The sequence below is a fragment of the Diceros bicornis genome, chromosome 28, assembly GCF_020826845.1.
Source record: "Diceros bicornis minor isolate mBicDic1 chromosome 28, mDicBic1.mat.cur, whole genome shotgun sequence".
In the NCBI taxonomy this organism is placed as follows: Eukaryota; Metazoa; Chordata; class Mammalia; order Perissodactyla; family Rhinocerotidae; genus Diceros; species Diceros bicornis.
The window spans coordinates 8,877,491-8,896,439 of record NC_080767.1 but is presented as its reverse complement, the minus strand read 5'-3'; the positions used below and the strand labels follow the sequence as shown (position 1 = coordinate 8,896,439).

The 18,949-nt window shown below is 53.1% G+C and overlaps 1 protein-coding gene across 1 annotated transcript in view; it reads left to right on the top strand.

The window, feature by feature from the left end:
• Nucleotides 1–3,983: 3,983 nt before the first annotated feature.
• The window catches only part of ANKS6 (ankyrin repeat and sterile alpha motif domain containing 6), a 50,139-nt gene continuing 35,173 nt past the window's right edge, over nt 3,984–18,949 (top strand). The window contains exons 1-4 of the mRNA XM_058523625.1: nt 3,984–4,440; nt 12,141–12,643; nt 17,133–17,177; nt 17,868–18,072. Coding sequence (XP_058379608.1) covers nt 4,085–4,440; nt 12,141–12,643; nt 17,133–17,177; nt 17,868–18,072 — 1,109 coding nt within the window. The 5' untranslated portion in view covers nt 3,984–4,084. The remainder of the gene's footprint in view (nt 4,441–12,140; nt 12,644–17,132; nt 17,178–17,867; nt 18,073–18,949) is intronic.

The following is an 18,949-nucleotide window of genomic DNA, read 5'->3' as shown; positions in this document are numbered from 1 at the left end:
TTTCCTGGTTGTCAGACCTGCATTGGGGTCTGAAGGCTCTTCTTCCCTTTTCCTCCTCCTTCCCCCTTTATCCTACACAAGCATTTCTCCCAGAATAAAAGACACCTTGTCATTTGATTCTCAGAGGACCCAAACCAACACAGGGATCAATGAAAAAAGTACTAGAAGAGCATTCATAAATAATATGACTATAGACACACCTGCATAAGAGATTATGTTCAAAGGTGTGCTGGATCCATGCTTCAAACACTCTGTGGCATGATTCACCCAGCAGCTCATGTTGAAATGCAGATGCTGGTTCAGCCTGTCTGGGATGGACCCAAGACGCTGTATTTCTAGGAAGCTCCCAGGCTGTACTGATGCTACCGGTCCAAGGACGATGGTTTGAGCAGCAAGGTGCTGGAATTTTTATTTGCCCTACTGAGTCTCTCTCCTTCCTGCTCTGAACCCTGGGAAGCCGACTGTGAGGACCACATCAGCAGGCTCTGAGCATCTGCCTAACAGTTGGGTTTAGCCAATAAGGAGGGCTGGCAGGAGGTCAGAGGGCAGGAGGAGGGTGAGGTCAGAGGTTTCCATTCCTCCAGGGATTGCTCCCTACTGGGTTGCTGTAGGTTGGCTGTGTCCCTCTACCAAAGGCCATAACTCCTATTAGGTATATCTCTCCAGTTTTCTCTCCTGCAGAATTCCAGTAACTGCTCTCTCCCTATCTCCCTTCAGGCCTGGGGTGGGAATGGCTCCCTACTGTTACCAGCCTTGGAGTACTGCACCAACCCTTGTGGCTCCTAGTGAACCCTGACCACAATTCTGTAATTAGCCCTTTAGTAAATGTTCCTCATATCTTTGGCCAAGTGTGCCCTCTGTCTCCTGCTGGGACTCTGACTGCTACACGCACTGTTCAATGCAGGATTTTTTATAACAGCAGAAAACTGGAAACAAGCTAATTGTGCATCATTAAAAAATGATTAAATAAATTATGGTACATCTGCTTAATTGTGTTACAAGCAACCATTAAAAAGGATGCAGTAGATCCATATTCACCTACACGGTAAGATGCCCAAGCCATTCATTAAATGAAAGGAAAAAAAAAAAAGCAAGATTCAGAATAGCATGCATTGCATGAACCATTCATTTAAAAAGTAAAATATGCATTTGTTGAGGCTTGGATTGCAAGTGATGACAACCCTGCTCAAAACAAACCTCACCAGAAAGAACAGGGGGAGGGTTTTCTGACTCCATCTCTTTCCATCACTTGTCTCTGCTTTCCTTCCCTTTTTCTCCTCCTCCTGAGTGAAGCGTGGTGGCTTCACTCAGGCAGGCTGTCTTCCAGTGGAGGCAGAGCAAGCACCAGCTTGGCTTAGGACTTCCTGACATCAACAACCTGAGCAGAGAGGGCCTCGCTCCCGATTGCTTTAGCAAAATATCCTGGGCTGAAGCAATCAGAATGGGCTTGGAAACACACTGACCACTGACCCACACGGACCGAGAGTGGAGGAGGGAGGCTCCCCAAAAGAAAGAGGGTATCTCTTCCCAGAGCAGGAGAGGCAGGGCAAATGTGAGCAACAGATGTCCACTCGAGAGGAATATTTGTAGTAGACACTTGTTATCCTTTTTGGCTGCCCAGCATCTGAAGCTCCTTCCTATACTGGAAAGGTTCCTGCTCCTGGGGCACCTACAGTAGAGCCTACTTCCCCTTACACAGGCTGAAAATGCCAGAAAACCACTTTCCCAACCTCCCTTTCTGCCAGGCAGAACACACAACCCAGACCAGGCCATTCAGAGGCTCCCATCTCAGGCTCCAACTCTGAAGCTGCTGACACCAAAAAGGGCCTGTGCAGACTCCACCCTGGTATAGGGTGCAGGGTAGCATGATTTGGGACACTGTTCCTGTTTGTGGGGCCTCTGAGACTGGTTCCCTGGCCCTCATGACATCTGTGAGCTAGGAAAGAATCTTGTATTAAATCCCCTTCTGCTTAAACTATCCAGAGGGTTAATTTCTGCTGCTTGCAATCAGGAGCTTGATTAATGCCTAGAAGAACATGTGCATGTTTGTATACGCATGAAATACTTTTGGAAAGATAAAATAAATGTGAATATTGGTCACCTATGGGGACTAGGACTGGGAGAGTGGGGGAGAAGTGGGAGGGGCTTTTGCTTATGCCTTTTTGTACCATTGGAATTTATTTTTTACCATGTATATTACTTTCATAATAAAACAATTAGTAAAAATACTAGAAAAGACACCTGAATAAACAGAATAAGATGCAATTGCTCAGGATTTTCACGGAAACAAAAGTCTTCATTAGACCTTCAAAAGGAAGTCGTCCTCACCTCTATGGTGGTGAATGGGGCCAAATCTGGAAATGAGTGACAGTGTGCCACCTCTGACACTGGGCCTAAGTGCTAAGCTCTAGCTCTGTAACTCACCTGCTCAAACACTTCCCATGGCTCCCCATTACTCACAGAATAAATCCCACTGTCTTCATCCTGGCACTGAAGCATTTTCCAATCTGAGCCCTGTGTACTTTTGAGACTTTTCCTCATCTTTACACGTTGCTTAGACCTTTTCTTCCAGCCCTGCCAGCCCAGATCCTAAGGGCATCCAGTATCTACCATCTTCTCTGATCTGCCAAAGCCATCACTCTATTCCTTCCTCACACCCTCATGAAGTTTTGCTCTGCATTATGATTCTACATACATGAGACTTAGTCATTTCACAGTCATGTACTGAGCACCCACTCTATGTCTGGGCTTTGGCTAGACTTTGGAGCCACTGCTCCCAGTCTATGGAACCCAATTACTCCATCTCAGAATGTTAATGTTATCACTATGAGCAGGTGGCATAAGCAATTTGCAGGCAGGGCTGCTCTCCTTAAAACATTTCTCTTTTCCCCTGCCTGGATTGCACTCTCCGCAAACATCAGCATGGCTCGATCTCTCAATTCCTTCAGGTCTCTGTGCAAATGTCACATTCTCAGTGACACCTTCTCCACCCACCCTATTATAAAATACCATCCCATCCTCTGTCCTATTTACTTGGATTTATGTTGTGTTCTCTGTATTAACAGCACTCAACACCATCTGACAGACAAGTTACTTACCTGTTTGCGTATTGACAGCCTGTCTCTTTCCACTGTCAGGTCCAGGAATGCAGGGGTTCTATTTCATTCCCCGCAGCTTCTCCAGCGCCTAGAACAATGCCTGGCACGGAGCAGGCACTCAATAAATATTTGTTGAGAACAGAAAGAGAATTGGACTAGGTGTCCTAGTCATTGCTCTCCCACAAGATAGTCGTGCGGCCCTCAGCAAGACACGACCTCTTTAAGCCTCATTGTCTCCTCCGTAAATTGGGGGTGATCATCTGGGCCCTCCCTGGTGGCGGACAGGGCTGCTGTGATGACCAAACTTTAGCGAGCATCGGAATCACCTGGAGGGCTGTTCAATACAAATGGCTGGGCACCATGCATTCAGTAGGTCGGGTGGGATCAGAAAATCCGCATTTGTAAAATGTCCCAGAGGGTGCTGCTTCAAGAACCACTGATGAAGAGAGAAAGGCGCTGCCCTCAAGCCCGTCCCAGATAAGGACCAGCACTAAGGCCCCGCAGTGGGTCCATCTGTTCCCTAATTCAGTCAACAACTACTTCGGAGGCGCCGGTTAAGTGCCAGGCGATGGGGGTCAGCGGCACCCGCCAGAGGCCCGGCCCGGGCGGCGGTGGACTCAGAGCCGGCCCAGGGGCCGGAGCCCGCGGCGGAGGAGGGCTGGGGCCCCGCTCCGCCTCCGCGCGGGGCAGGAAGTCTCGGGCGCGGCGGGGAGGGCCGCGAGCGGGCGCCACTAAAGGAAAGACTGACCCGCGAGCTCCAGCGGCGGCCGCCCGGAGCTTCCCGGAACCCGCCGGGCCCCCGCCGCCGGCGATGGAGGCGCGACCTGGTCCCGGGCGCGCGCCCGGCACACAGTAGGCGCGCGGCCCCGACCCCGCGCGCGCCCGGCACACAGTAGGCGCGCGGGCGGGCGGGCGGAAGGGGGCGCCGGCGCGCGGTATCCGGGGGCGGAGCCGGCGGGGCAGACGGGCGCGGGCCGGCGGCCGCGATGGGTGAGGGCGGGCTGCCCCCGGCCTTCCAGCTGCTGCTGCGCGCCTGCGACCAGGGCGACACGGAGACGGCGCGGCGGCTGCTGGAGCCGGGGGCGGCGGAGCCGGCGGAGCGCGGCGCGGAGCCCGAGGCGGGCGCGGAGCCCGCGGGGGCCGAGGCGGCCGGGCCCGGGGCGGCGGCGGCGGCGGCCGGGGCGCCCGTGCCCGTGGACTGCTCGGACGAGGCGGGCAACACGGCGCTGCAGTTCGCCGCGGCCGGGGGCCACGAGCCGCTGGTGCGCTTCCTGCTGCGGCGCGGCGCCTCGGTCAACAGCCGCAACCACTACGGCTGGAGCGCGCTCATGCAGGCGGCCAGGTGAGCGGGCGGGGGTCCCGGGTGGAGCCAGGCGGCCGGACCTGCTCGGCACCCCCGCAGACGCCCCGGGAGGTAAAGGGTCAAGGACTCGTTCGAGAGAGTTGGCACGGTCAGGTTTGAGCCGCTTGGGATACCACATGTGGAAGCGCTTTTTGTGTAGCATAGAATTGGAATCTTAGGAACGTTGGCCTTTCAAGACAGAATCTGGAGACTGCGAATAGAACCTTAGCGACTCAGAATCTTAGAAGCGTTCATTCATTCCTTCTTGCACCCAGGGTTTCCTAAGAACCTACCTGCCCACCCTAGGTTGGCACCGGGGATCCTGCGGGACCCAGGTAAAGTCTCCACCGGAGCAGCTCGCAAGCCAGCGGGCAGGCCGGACAAGGGAACAGGCTTGACGAGGAAAGTTCGGGGAGCTCTGGGAGTAGCAGACCCAGTTTGGGGAGGCGAGGGAAGATTTCTAGTGAGGAAGATGTATATATTCAAGTCGAAACCCGAGGATGCCTGAAAATTAACCGGGACAGAAGAAGTGGGAGGTGGGAATGGGGTGATAGGAGGCCCGTGCAAAGGTTTGGAAGCGAAAGTGGCCTTAAGGCGTTGGTAGGACGGCTAGAATGATGTTAGCACTGGGAGGGGCTGGGAGTAGTGGGGGATGAGCCCTCCCTGGAGAGAAGGAGGTAGGTGCCAGGTGGCAGGGTTGAGAAAGGTGAGCTGTCCCAGGGGCACTGGGGAGTTATGCAAGGTTCTAAGCAGAGCCAGTGACTGAATCAGATGTATGTTTTGGAAAGATCTCTTTCACTGCATTGTGAGGATGGATTGGAGGGGTTGGCTAAAGGCAGAAAGGCTGGTTGGAGGGGAATGCAGCATCCAGGAAGAGGTAATGGTGGCCTGGACCAGGGCAGAGACGGTGGCGTGAGAGCAAAGAGATGAGTTTGAGATGTACCCAGGAAGCAGAGTGAACAGGACTTGAAACCCTGTTATAAAGAAACTCTGGTATACCGTGGAGTCTCTCACCCCTGTTGGCCATCTTCTTAGGCCCCACCTACCCCTCAGTTTCTTGCAGAAATTCCCCAAGGAGGGAATGCGGTCATTTGTAATTCTGATGGGTGTTGCCAAATTGCCCTCCATACAGGTATATTAGTTTCCTATGACTGCTTAACAACGTACCACAAAGCCAGCAGCGATCATGTCACTCCGACCCCCGCCTCTGTCATCACATCTTCTGACTGACTCTGCTGCCCCCTCTTCTACATGGAGAGGACCCTTATGAGTACATTGGGCCCACCTGGATAATCTAGGCTACTCTCCATCTCAAGGTCAGCCGATTAGCAACCTTAATTCTATCTGCAACCTGGAAGTCTCCTTTGCGATGAAACCTAACGTATTTACAGGTTCTGGGGGTTAGGATGTGGACATCTTTGGGGACCCATTATTGTGCTGACCACAGCAGTTACACCAGTTTACCCTCCCAGCAGCGGTGTACGTGAGTGCCTGTTTTTCTACAGCCTTGCCAACAGAGAATGTTATCAAACTGCTGGATTTTTGTGTCTGATGGGTGAAAAATCATATCTCAGTGTAGCTGTGATTTGCATTTGTTAAATTGTGAGTGAAGTAAAGCATCTTTCCATATGTATGAGCTATGTGTTTTTCCAAAAGGCGTTGAAAACACAATGTTCTTACCCATAATCTTCTCAGTGTGACCTGATAATATTTTATTTCTCTGAGTTCTTTTCCAAGTGGCACACATTTGTTCTAATCTAATTTAATTTGTATTGCTGGAAAATTTTGATTCTGCATTATTTTCAAATATATCATTTTCAACTGCTGTGTGGTATTCCATCCATGGGATGGTACTGTGGTTTGCTTAACCATTCCCCAGCCCTTGGGCGTTTCTTTCCATCAGTCTATAAACACACTCTGGGAACGCCTGCCCGTTTGCATGGGTAATGCAGTGTTTATGCACCTACCAGCGTGTTGGGACTGTTTGTCTTAAGACACCTGATTTCTTGCTTGGAGCAGCCTAGGGTGACGGTAAAGGCTTTTGGGCTATCATCCTCTGTTCCGAGGTTCCCTGTCTCTCTTAGTGGCCCCATCCACTCTTCTAGGTTTTAAAACTCCAGATGAACCCTCAGCCCTGGTACCCTGTCTGTGCCATGGGCAAGTCTGCCCATCTGTCTCTGCCATACCCTCTCGAATCCATACTTTCTCTCCTTCCTCTCTGCTTTGGTCCGGGCCACACCTTGTAGTCCCCTTCCACTGCTCTCCCTTCCTCCAGGTGTGCGCTCTCTAATCCATTCTCTACAGAGCTTCCAGGTCTTTCTGAAATGAATGTTTGGTTGTGCCTTTCCCGTGATGTGATGGCTCCCCTCGTCTGAGCCCTCAGCGTGGCATTGGAGGCTCTCATATTCAGACCCCTCCCCAAATCCTCTCTTCTCTTTCCCCCTGGCTTCCTAAGCCCAGGCCAAGATGATTTCATCCAGGCCTTCTCTGTGTTTTCCTGTGGGTTTTCTTTTTTTCAGTTAACATATATTGAGCATTTACTATGTGCCAAGAATATTACCTCCACTTTACAAATGAGAATCTGAGATTACCAAATCTGCTCGTGAGCATACAGCCAGTCAGCGGATTTGAGGAGTCTGACTGCAGGGCCCTCACCATGACCACCTACAGGAAGCCCCTTCTTCCCCTTCTACTCTCAGGGAAGCCCCCCTCTTCCTCCCGGCTTAGCTTCTTCCGAGAAGCCCACCGTGATATCCCCCCTGTTCTCTGGTCTCTCAGCACTAGCGAGGCCTCTGCATTGGTGCCCACCACCTCTCATTATAGCAAGTCGCCTTCCTTAGTGGTCCCTAAACCTGGCCGCACATCAGAATCACCAGCATGCTTTTCCAGATCAGATTCCTGAGTTCCTTTTCTGGGGATTGTGATTCAGAAGACCTGGTGGGGAGGGAGGGAGGGACGGGGACTCTGTGAGAAGAGGCCTCCCAATGGCTCTCTCCCACTGTAGGTTTGGGAGCCACTCATGTGTGCCTCATCTCTGAACTCCCACCTGGTGCAGAGGCCCATAGTGAGCCCCCGGGGTCCTTGCTGAGCGCGGTTTGTGCCTGCAGCCTCTGGTGTGCCTCAGGGTGTCTCAGAGACCCGCATCACCCATTGTCACTCTTAACCAAGTTTTGCAGGACGGTCGAAGTCATCTGATTGATTTTATTTAATTTCTGTTAATCTTGATGGGGCAGGAGACTCGGAAGAATTAACCTAAACCCTGGCAGGCGGAGAAATGAAGGGCAGGAGAGGGAAAGGAAAGAGGCCAAGGGTGAAGTTAGAGCCAAGGTATACACCACACAACCTGTCCCGTTCGCACTGGGCAAACTTGACGAGTAGCTTCCTTGCGGCCAACGCCAGGAGGAAAACGGAAAACTAATTATTTAACATTTTTGGAGGACTTGCTTTCTTTGCTACAACTTGGTGTTGTAAAAAGAGCTGAAATTCGTGATCCACGTGTCCTAACTTAGTCACTTTCAAATCGACAGGCTCTGGGCTAGTTACGTTCTCTTAATTCCTCCATTTACCTTACAGGTGCTGTTTTAGGCGCGCTAGCTATGACACAGTCTCTTACTTACTCTTATGAGAATACGGTAGAATATGACAATCCTATGAGAGGATCGGCGTTGACCCTCGACCTTCAGCTGGGCCACAGCAGGGCCTGGGGACTTGGAAATGTATTGTCCTTCAGTCTGCGATACCGACCGTCTGTCCTCAGGTGTCACCTCTGTCCATGTTGGATTGTGCTCGAGCTCTCTGCTTCCTGATTCGTATCAAAAGCTCAGTGTTGGGCCGGCCCCGTGGCTTAGCGGTCGAGTGCACACTCTCCGCTGCTGGTGGCCCGGGTTTGGATCCTGGGCGCGCACCGAGGCACCGCTTCTCCGGCCATGCTGAGGCCACGTCCCACATACAGCAACTAGAGGGATGTGCAACTATGACATACAACTGTCTACTGGGGCTTTGAGGAAAACAAAAAAAGGAGGAGGATTGGCAATAGATGTTAGCTCAGAGCCGGTCTTCCTCAGCAAAAGAGGAGGATTAGCAATGATGTTAGCTCAGGGCTGATCTTCCTCACACACACACACAAAAAAACAGCTGAGTGTTAAGGAACAATGTGTACAGAACAATGTATACGGAAGGCTGTATAGTCTGTCTGTCCCTCGGATCAGGGTGGCACATGTGTGGCTGTGAGCCAACACGGTCCAGTCTTGTGCTCTACCTCCCTGAATCTAGATGCGCCTCAGAGTGCCTCAAGACGATGCTTCCGGAAGCCACTGCTTCTGGTCAAAATGAGCATCTATTTATCATCCCGGCTTTCTGTGTTCTAAAGCTCGTCACTGCATCAGGCCAGGCCATCACAGGCCCTGTGCCTGCACTGCAGTTTGGTCTCTTATGGATGTTTTAGTATCAGAAATGGTTACATTCATGGTTTTTCCTACTCTTAAAATGATAAGCTGTATTGAGCACTCACTTTGTGTCAAGCACTGTGCTAAGTGCTTTAAATGATCTGACTCATTCAGTCCACACAATACCTTAGGAGTAGGTACTATTGTCACCCCCATTTTACAGATGAGGAATTGAGGTTCAGAGAAGTTAAGCAACTTGCCCAAGGCCACACAGCTAGTGAGTGGCAGGGTCTAAGTCACACCAAGGCAGGTGGCTCCAGAGCCTGTGCTCCCAGCTGTGAGTCCTGTCACTGACCATCCTCCTCTTGGCGTTGGCCACACGGAAGCTACTCGCCAAGTTTGCCCAGTGCTAAAGGGACAGGTTGCGTGGCGTGTACTCTGGCTCTAACCTCACCCTCGACCTCTCTCCTTTCCTTCTCCCGCCCGTCATTTCTGCACCTGCCAGCGTGGCAGAGCTGCACTCTCTGCCCAGGGCTTTGAGGGGTGGCTGTGTGCCAGGTCTTTAGACACAGGGTACTTGCTGGAATTAATTGGTAATCACAGCAGCCGTTGAGAAAGCCCCACGCTTCCCTACCCTCAGTAGTTACCTATTAGAAATTTAGCATCCACACTATTATCTCAGCCTTCGCTGAATCCTTTTATATTTTCAGCCTAATTGAATGGCCTCTCGGGCTACCCGTGAGTTCAGAAGGCATTCCAAATGTCAGCATTTCTGCTAGAATCCAGCCCCTTGCTTCCTCTGTGAAAAATCATTATACCAGAGGAGCTGGGGTTTGGGATTTTAGGGTCTAGGTTCAAGTTTTGACGCTGTCACTTTCAGATTGAGAGGCTCAGGATTATTGTTTTCCATTTAATCTTCAGTTTGCTCATCTGTGAGATGGGCATTATCAGCTTATCTCAGGGTTTATTAAGATCAGATGAGATAGGGCCAGCCCCGTGGCTTAGTGGTTAAGTGCGCGCGCTCCGCTACTGGTGACCCGGGTTCGGATCCCGGGCGCGCACCGTCGCACCACTTCTCCGGCCATGCTGAGGCCGCGTCCCACATACAGCAACTAGAAGGGTGTGCAGCTGTGATATACAACTATCTGCTGGGGCTCTGGGGAAGAAAGGAGGAGGACTGGCAATGGATGTTAGCTCAGAGCCGGTCTTCCTCACAAAAAAAAAAAAGAGATCAAATGAGATAAAAATGTGGCAGTACCTTGTAATCTGCTGTGAGGAATTAGCCTCGATTTTATCTCATGCTTGATCAGTAAATAGTGTAATCTTTTAAAATTCTCTACTCCAGTGGAGGATACACCAGTTCTTCAGTCATTTCCATTGCCCCTCTCTGGACATCCCCTACGTGGTTATGCCAGTCATTTGTTCGTTCACTCACTCATTCATTTGACAGAGTTTACTGAGCTCCACTATGGGTCAGCCACCCAGTCCTGTCCTTGGAGAGCGCACAGTCTAGCGGGGAGACACGGTTATACGAGGAGGGCTCGGGTACATCAGTAGAGGCGCGGACGGGGAATTGCAGGTGCTCAGATGAGGGCCTGAACTAGTGGGGGGTGGTCTGGAATCTGCTCAGAGGAGGTGAGTTCTAAGCTGAATCCTGAAGCTGAGTAGAGAAGCACAGGAGAGTCCTTGGTCAGAGAGGCAGGATGGCAAAGGTGTGGAGGAGAATAATTGATGAGTGCAGGCGAGCGTGCCGGAGGGTACATTGGAGTGGGAGGAAATGAGCTTGACAAAGTCGGCAGGCCACCTTCAGGCAGGGGGCGCTGGGGAGTGGCCGTCAGGTTTAGGTTATGGGAATATCACTTTAGGTTTTGGGAGTGTCATCGTGGAGGATGGGCAGGAAGGAACAAGGCTAGAGGCAGGGAGACGGGGTGGGGTTGCAGCTCTCTGCGTCTGAGTGGCTTTCAGCTTGACGTGCACTCGCTCTGCTCTCAGAGCAGGGGCCAGACAGGCCCAGCCCCTCTGCGGCTGGGGGAGCCGGTTCACCGAGCGCTCCCTCCATGGGCCACACTCTGCAGGCTGGGGTGACCCGGTGCTGTTCAGGTTCACGGCCCAGAAGGTATTTGTAAGTTCAGACCGGAGTTCAGCCTTGGCTGGGCCTCCACAGGGAGGAGGGAGGCCCTGGTGAGATGAGGCACAAAAGCCGCCTCCGGAAAGGAAGGGAGCGCAGCAGGACATTCAGAAAGCTGCCTCGCAGAGGCAGACGTGATGCAGGCGTTATGGTCTCATGGAACCTGGCGCTGCCCGCCCCTCTTCTTGTCATTCTTTCCTTGTTAGTCCAAGGCCCCTTCCAGCTCCAGCCCAGTGTGCCAACTAAAAACGAGGCAAAACAGAACTTCTCCGCCCTCTGGCGGCAAAAGAAGGAAGAGATTTTGCTGGGAGAGGCTCCGCTTTTCTCTTCCTGGGGTTAGAGTTGGTGGGCGCAGGTCTGTCTCCCTAGCGTCCCAGCAGGGCCAGAGCTCAGGCTTCACTGAGGGGGGTCTGGCCCAGGCCCAGTTGTCAGTTCCGGCCTCCAACATTCCTGCCAGCAGGTGGCAGCAGGCCTCCGGCCAGTGGGGGGGATGCCTGAGAGGTGCCGGAGCCCATCTCTGCTGACCACAGCCCCGCCACACCTCTTGGCAGGAGGTCCGCTGTCTCATCCCTAAGGACTTTCTTTGTGTGTGCATTTGGGGAGGAGAAGGGTGGACATGAGTCAGACTCGGGCCTTGCCCTCTGGGAAATCAGAGCAGAGGCAGAGAGACAGATTACCAGGCTGTAAAGCAGAATAAAACGAGCCTTCTGAGATGTGGGAGGCAGTGTGGTGTAGGGGAAGGCGTGAGGACAGCGGGATTCAGACAGACCTGGGTTCTGACCCTGACACCGCCCCTTACCAGGTGGGTGACCGTGGCACGTTGCGTAAGGTAAAATGATTACAATGATAATAGCTAACATTTATGTGGTGCTTCCTGTGGCCAAGTGCTATTATAGGTGCTTTCCCATTTTACAGATGAGGGAGTGAAGGCACGAAGAAGCTAAAGTTCTTTCCCAAGGTCGTGCAGCTAGTGGATGGCAGAGCTGGGTGCGAACCTAGACATGATAGTTGCTCACCTCTGTGGTGGTGCGTATGCAGACCCAGCACAGTGCCCGGCCCCTGAAGAAGGCCTGTTATTGTAAGCAGCTTTTATGACCTTGATAATTAATGACAAAGGAGGATTACGTAAACTGTCTTCTTGTCAGTGCTCCGTGTTTAGTGTTACTAATTCTCCGTCTTCCTGGCAGATTTGGGCATGTGAGTGTGGCACACCTCCTTTTGGATCACGGGGCTGATGTCAATGCCCAGAACCGGCTGGGGGCCAGCGTGCTCACTGTGGCCTCTCGGGGTGGCCACCTGGGCGTGGTGAAGTTGCTCCTGGAAGCTGGTGCCTTCATGGATCATCACAACCCCTCAGGCGAGCAGCCAGGGGCGGGGGACAGCAGGGACGAGCGACTGGACGTCACGGCCCTGATGGCCGCCATCCAGCATGGGCATGAGGCTGTGGTGCGTCTGTTGATGGAGTGGGGTGCAGACCCCAACCACGCGGCCCGGACTGTGGGCTGGAGCCCGCTGATGCTGGCAGCACTCATTGGAAGGCTTGGCGTGGCCCAGCAACTGGTGGAGAAGGGGGCCAACCCCGACCACCTCAGCGTGCTAGAGAAGACCGCCTTCGAGGTTGCACTTGACCGCAAGCACAGGGACCTTGCAGATTACCTGGACCCACTGACCACTGTCAGGCCCAAGACAGGTCAGCTTGTGCCTCCACCCCTACCCCCCACCATGGCTTCACAGAGGACCCCAAACTGTATTTAAATGGCTCAAACTGAGGATTGCCCAACGGGAAGGGCGTGCAGGAATCAGTCCCGCCGGCAGAGCAGTGGGACTTAAGATGTGCTGTGCGTAGGAGTCAGTTGGGAGTGCCTGTTACTGCAGGGTTCCTGGCCCACCCTGCTGGGAGGGATTTGGGAAGAGCCTGGAAACCTACATAGCAAGGCCCCTCCTCCCAAACCAGATGACTCTGATGCAGGTGGTTCTGGGATCCTTCTAGAACAGGGGTCAGCAAACTTTTTCTGGACCAGATAATAAATATTTTAGACTTTGTGGGCCACCCCGTCTCTGGTGTAACCACTCAGTTCTGCTGGGGTGAAAGCAGCCATGCATGATATGTAAGTGAGCGAGGGTGGCTATGTTCCAATAAAACCATAATTACAGAAACGGGCAGCAGGCAGATTTGGCCAGGACTGCGGTCTGCCAACCCCTGCTCTAGAACAATGTGCCTGACCTCATATCAGTCCCCAAAGACCATTTCACAGAAAACTCAGCCACTTCTGCGTTGCTCTTTCTTCAACAGCTATTAATGTGTCCTGTTTCTTTTTTCTTTTTGCCATCTTTCTGGCATTTAAAGGGCTGCCTGAACAACTCTTAGCAAACCTGCCACAGGACAGACTGTATTTCAGAATGTCTGGTTCGTCATGTGTGGTAGGACCATGAAATGCAGTGTCACCCGCGGTCTCAGTTCCCTCTTTCTCTAATGGGTCTGACTCCGGTGACAGGACCGAGGCACCGAGGCCGTTGTGACGGGCTGCAGTGTATGAGCAGCTAGGGCTGAAAGGTAAAAATCTGAAGGAAGGAAAGGTCTTCAGACAAAATGGCTACAAGTGTAGAGAAGTTCAATACCATCCAAAGAATATACAGTAGACCCCTCAATCAAAAGGGGCTGCAAATTTGGGAAATACATCATCTGATCCAAACAACTCTGAAATAAACATGTTTAAAAGCCCTCTAATGGCAGAGAGATGGCAAAAATGAAGAGGACACCCACACAGAGAGGAAAAAAGTGAAGTTTAGGAAAACCTCTCTGAAGCTGAGAGACCTCTTAGCTTGTACAGATTGGGAAACTGAGGTCCAGAGAGGGAGAGGAGCTGGTCAAAGGTCGCACACCTGTTAGCAGCTGAGTGAGTGACACTCAGCAGGCGAGGATTCCACCGGAAGAGCCCCTGGACGTGGCTCTGCCCAGTTCCAGCGCTGACAGGGCCTCAGAGCTGGGCAAGCACGTGACTCTCCTGAGCCTGCCTTTGCCTTGTGTACACTGGGGTCATGACGACTACGACCAGGTGGTCGTGAGCAGAAGATAAGGTGGCCTCTGGTGTATGAGGCACCTGGCCCCGAGGGTAGCAGTGCAGCGTTGGCTCCTGGTGAACAGCTGCAGTTAGACATAAGCGCCAGTCTCCTCATACAGGGTTTTTCCTTGACACAGGCTGTTGCCCTCCTTTAAAGGTGTTGGTTGGTGTGTCTGTTTTTGTAGCTGAGGTTGGGAGGGGACTGCCTTTCTCATGCCCCTGCTGAGACCGGCACACCTGGCACGCAGGGTCTTACCTTCCTCACGGTGTCCACCGTGTGGCCCATGAGGGAGATCAGGCTTGGGGGGTGGAGTGACTTGCTCAAGGTCCCGGCTCTAGGCGTGGACGGTCCAGAACTTGAGCCTGCCTGTGGCCTCCACGCTGTGCCTCTTCTGCTTGTCTTCTCCTCCCTCAGGTTGCCCTCAGCCTGGGTTCTTGAGTCTTGGCTCCCCCTCGCCTCATTAGGGATGGTCTGGCACCCTGGGAAGGTGGTTTCCTGTTTCCCGGCACAGTCTCACACACACTGGCAATGTGCCCTAGGTCCCTCTCTGCTTGGATCAACCCTGGCTCTGCCCGTGCCGGCCGGGGGGCCCTGGACCAACTGCCTGAATTCACCAGGCTTCCCTGTCGTCATCTGTAGTGGGGGGCGGGACGTCACTACCTCACAGACTGCTGCGAGGATTCAGTGAGGTCGCCCCGGCCCAGCGAGCACGTGAGAGATGTCGGCAGCCGCCATTACTCTTGTTACTGTTGTCATATTTGACAGGATCAGCTCGTGGTGACGAGTGCAGGCTTCCCGGTGAGAAGACCTGGGTCTGAGGCTCAGTTCTGCCGCTGTGCAGCTGGGCGGCCTTGGGCATGATCATTGTCCCTCGGGACTGCAGTGTCCTCTTTCGTAAGACAGTTAAAATCAACGCACTCACCTAGTAAGTTTCCGTGAGCAGCAGTAGGATGATGCCTGTGAAACGTGTGTCCCGGTGCCTGGCACTCGGACAGCACTCCGTGAATGGAACTGTTAGAATATGTTTTTATTGACCGTTCGTTCATTCAGTTATCCTACACATGTTTATCGAGTGCCTACTACGGACCAGGCCCCGTTCTCGGCACCTGGGATACGGCAGTGAACACATCAGACCCACTCCCTGCCCTTGAGGACCGTGCAATAAACAGGAAAGAGCCTAGTAAATGAAATAAGTTACATGACTCAGTGGGCACTGAGTGTGGGAGGTGGGGGGTGACAAACGGGCGCGGGGTGGAGGGTTTGGGAGCGGTGGAGGTGGGCCATGCAGCTGCACCGTGAAACGGGGCGGTTGGCAGCCTCCTCCAGGTGGTGAGGTTCTGTCCACCTGCAGGAGCTGCGGGAGTGCGCCAGCGGGCTCTCGGGAAGAGCCTTCAGGTGGGACAGCAACGAGGGCAGAGGCTGCGTTATTGATAATGACAGGTTATTAAATAAATAATTCTAGCCCCCAGCTCTTTTTGTGAGATGCCAGAAAATCCACCCCTCCGGGCCTTGGAGACTCCAGGTCTCTCCTTCACATTAGCTGCGGGACAGGGTGCCCTTGGGGTGTAATTGTCATTGTGATACCTCCCCACCCCCACCGTGGACGTTCTTGGGCTGGGGCAGGGTCCCTAGAGCTGCTCTGATACCGATGCAAAAACGAGCCCAGAGCGAGGAAGCGACCAGCCTAGGGTCACCCGGCATCAGGGGCACAGCTGCCCAGCCTCCTGGGGTCAGGCTAGACCCTCAGTGACTCAGTTGTACCAGATGGTTGCTTAGCAACCAGCACTAAGGCCTGGAGACACTCTTTTCTGTCAAAGGGTCTTCGTATGAGAAGGCCCTGGCCCACAGCAAATTAGACTTTTAAACACTTAAAGGAACGTGGCATATTTATAAAACTAAGATGCAGAGTTGTTTCTTGATAGTATTTCACAGGCAAAATCAGATACTTGGTTCTGTGTGTGTATTTCCTTTAAGAACCTTGGAGTTTAGTAGTTACTCTTGCTGGGGTGGGTGCTGGTCACTAGGGAAGATGACAGAATTACTCTCTGAATAGGGCCTGACCATTTCTGAAGCATTTTCTCATCTATATTATTGATCCCTGCACCCTCCATGTGGTCCCCATATTCGCACGTTATCCCCATTTCAGCAGCGAGGAGACAGATCACTCTAGAGAGGTGCCCTCATTCTGTATGCTGACCACACTCAGTGCTCCCTGTGCCCGCTGCAGCTGCCTCCCAGCCGCCCATGGGGGCTGACGTGCACCAGAGGTTCAGCCCAGAGCCACAGGTTTCCACTCGCAGCTGCTCCATCCCTGGAGTTAGTTAAAGGCTGCCGAAGTCCTGCATCCGACCACCAGCGAGTGGACTGGTCATGAGGATGTCTGCTTTCTGACAGGAGTGGGGTCCCCACTAGCCCAAGCTTCCAGGAAGGTGATGGGCGGGCAGATGAGGGAGGGGCTAGCATTGGTGGGTGCAGCAAGGCCCAGCTTTGGGGGTCGGCAGGGGCGTCCTGCACCAGCCGAGGGGCTGGGCTGCAGGGACCAGCATGAAGGCAGGAGCTGTGTCTGTGGGTCTGGGGCAGGGGTGACTCAGAATCACAGTCAGATTGCTTCTTACTGGGGAAGGAAAGCAAAAATTCACATTGGCTCTTGTGGTGCCCACCTCCATGACCTCCCTCTGGGCTCAGCTGCTCAGTGTCTCTGCTCTGGAATTATTTCAGGGTTGTACATTTCGTTTTTAGGAGAAAAGAATCATTGTTTCTTTTTTAAATTTTCACAGAGATTCAGACTTTTCCAAGACTTTGCTTTTCCATCATATCTAAGAGAGGACGTCCCAAAGTCTGGAATGCCTAAAAACGCTTGCTTTATGAGCATGGGATTAGGAAGTGGTCTGCGCTTATTCATGTTTTCTTGGCCAAATGGCCTCCCCAGATCTGTCTCAGAAGCGTTTCTGGGCATTCTTTGATCATAACCCTTTCATAACCCTTGCTGGATTTTACGTAGGTCTCTGATTAGATTGCTTTTGAAAATCACAGTTTGCTGTGTTGTTACACCCTTGTGACTTTTCTGTTATATTAAACCTTTCTGTGCTTAACTTTTGAAATCTTTGTTTACCCAGATGAGGAGAAAAGGCGACCTGATATTTTCCATGCATTGAAAATGGGTAAGCACTTTAAAAATCTTTGGATAGTTAAGAATTCAGGGCTATATTCTCCCCACCTAATATTCATAGTCCTCTTCAAGTCCACCCAGAGTATTTGAGAAAGAAATAGGCATTCTGTTGTTTTCTGACACTGGAGGTTCACGAGGGAGGTTCAGACCCTGGAGGCTGGTAGTTACTATGGTGTTTTACACAGAGTCCAGACCGCCCTCCCAGGCTCCTTCCACCTCTCCCGCCAAACCCTGTGGCTATGTCCTGCCTTTTCCCTACCTCTGAAATGTCTGGCTGCCCACCCACCCACTCCAGGCTGTTTGTGATGAAGGGCTATTTAGCTTAAAATTTCCTCTCCTGATATAGACCCCACCTCCAGGAAGCCCTCCGTGATCCTCAACCCCCAGCGAGACCTGAGCTCTTCTTCTGCATGAGCCCTGCCCTTCATCTGTCTTCCTTATCTGTTCTCTTAGGACACCAACACTTCTCTCTCTTAGTAGAGCTATCTGCATGCTCCTCTGAGTCTCTCATAGCCTGAAGGGTTTGAAGCAGGGGCTACCTCTGACCCGTCTTTGTAGCCCCTACAATGCCCGCTAGCCCAGTGCAGATTCAGGCTCAGCAGCTGTTGGTTAAACAAACCCACGGAATAATAAGCCTGGTGCCGGGGCTGCGGATCATCAGGACCCCTGCTTCTGTTTGCAGGCAACTTCCAGCTGGTCAAAGAGATTGCCGACGAAGACCCCGCCCACGTGAACCTGGTCAATGGGGACGGGGCTACCCCGCTGATGCTGGCCGCCGTCATGGGGCAGCTGCCTCTGGTGCAGCTGCTGGTGGAGAGGCGAGCCGACGTCGACAAGCAGGACAGCGCGCACGGCTGGACGGCCCTCATGCAGGCCACCTACCACGGGTCAGTGCGCGCTCCAGCCCCTCAGCGGCCAGGCCAATGGGATGCCAGGCTGAGGTGGGGTTCTTGATGGGGCGTCCGGTCCTGAGGTGCTGCAGGCAGACCCCCGGCCGTGGAGACACTGAGGCATGCAGGAAAGATGAAAGCAGCGCAGGCTCCTTCCGTCCTGCCGTCCCACCCCCGTGTCCAGACGTCCCGTGACCTCATCACAGAGTGTCACCAGTGGCCATGAAAACCGTGTGCCAGGAACATTTTATGCAGAACAATAAGTTTCTGGGGGTTGATTTCAGTCAGAGTGATTGGTTCATTTGGAGTTTTCGCGTTGATGCGGCATGGCTCCCTAAGTTGTCCCTACTGGGATGAACATCGGCCGTTCCTCCCGTTGGCTCCTCGGAGACGCCCGATGGTGACTGGTCCTAACCCCTCCTTTTGAATAGGCGTCAGTGTTGACTGGTGCTGCTGAACAACTCCTCCCGTCGCCCTCCTGGGGGCCACCTCCTGGGTGGGCTGACCGCGAGGCAGGGGTCTGCATGAGTCTCACAGCTGCTGCGTGGTCTGATTCCAGATGAGGGGCTCCTTCCCTGCCCTGTTTCCGCTGATGATATCACTTTCCTGCGTCATCTGAGTGGCTTGTTTTCTTGTGTGACGAGCCTCAAACTTCCCATCAACCATCTTGGCCTGTGCACAGCTTCCTGTTGGAGGTGCAGGGGTCCTGATCTGGGCTGGGAGGAGTGGGGTCTGCGTGTGGCCATGGGGGCCCAGCGGTGTTTGGGCAGAGCCCTTGGTTTTCATCTGTTCGAGGGAGGTTCCCTGAGGCTTTGATTTCCATCCCGAGCGGCTGACCCGCCCAAGGTTAGGGAACCAGGAGCGTGAGAGGATG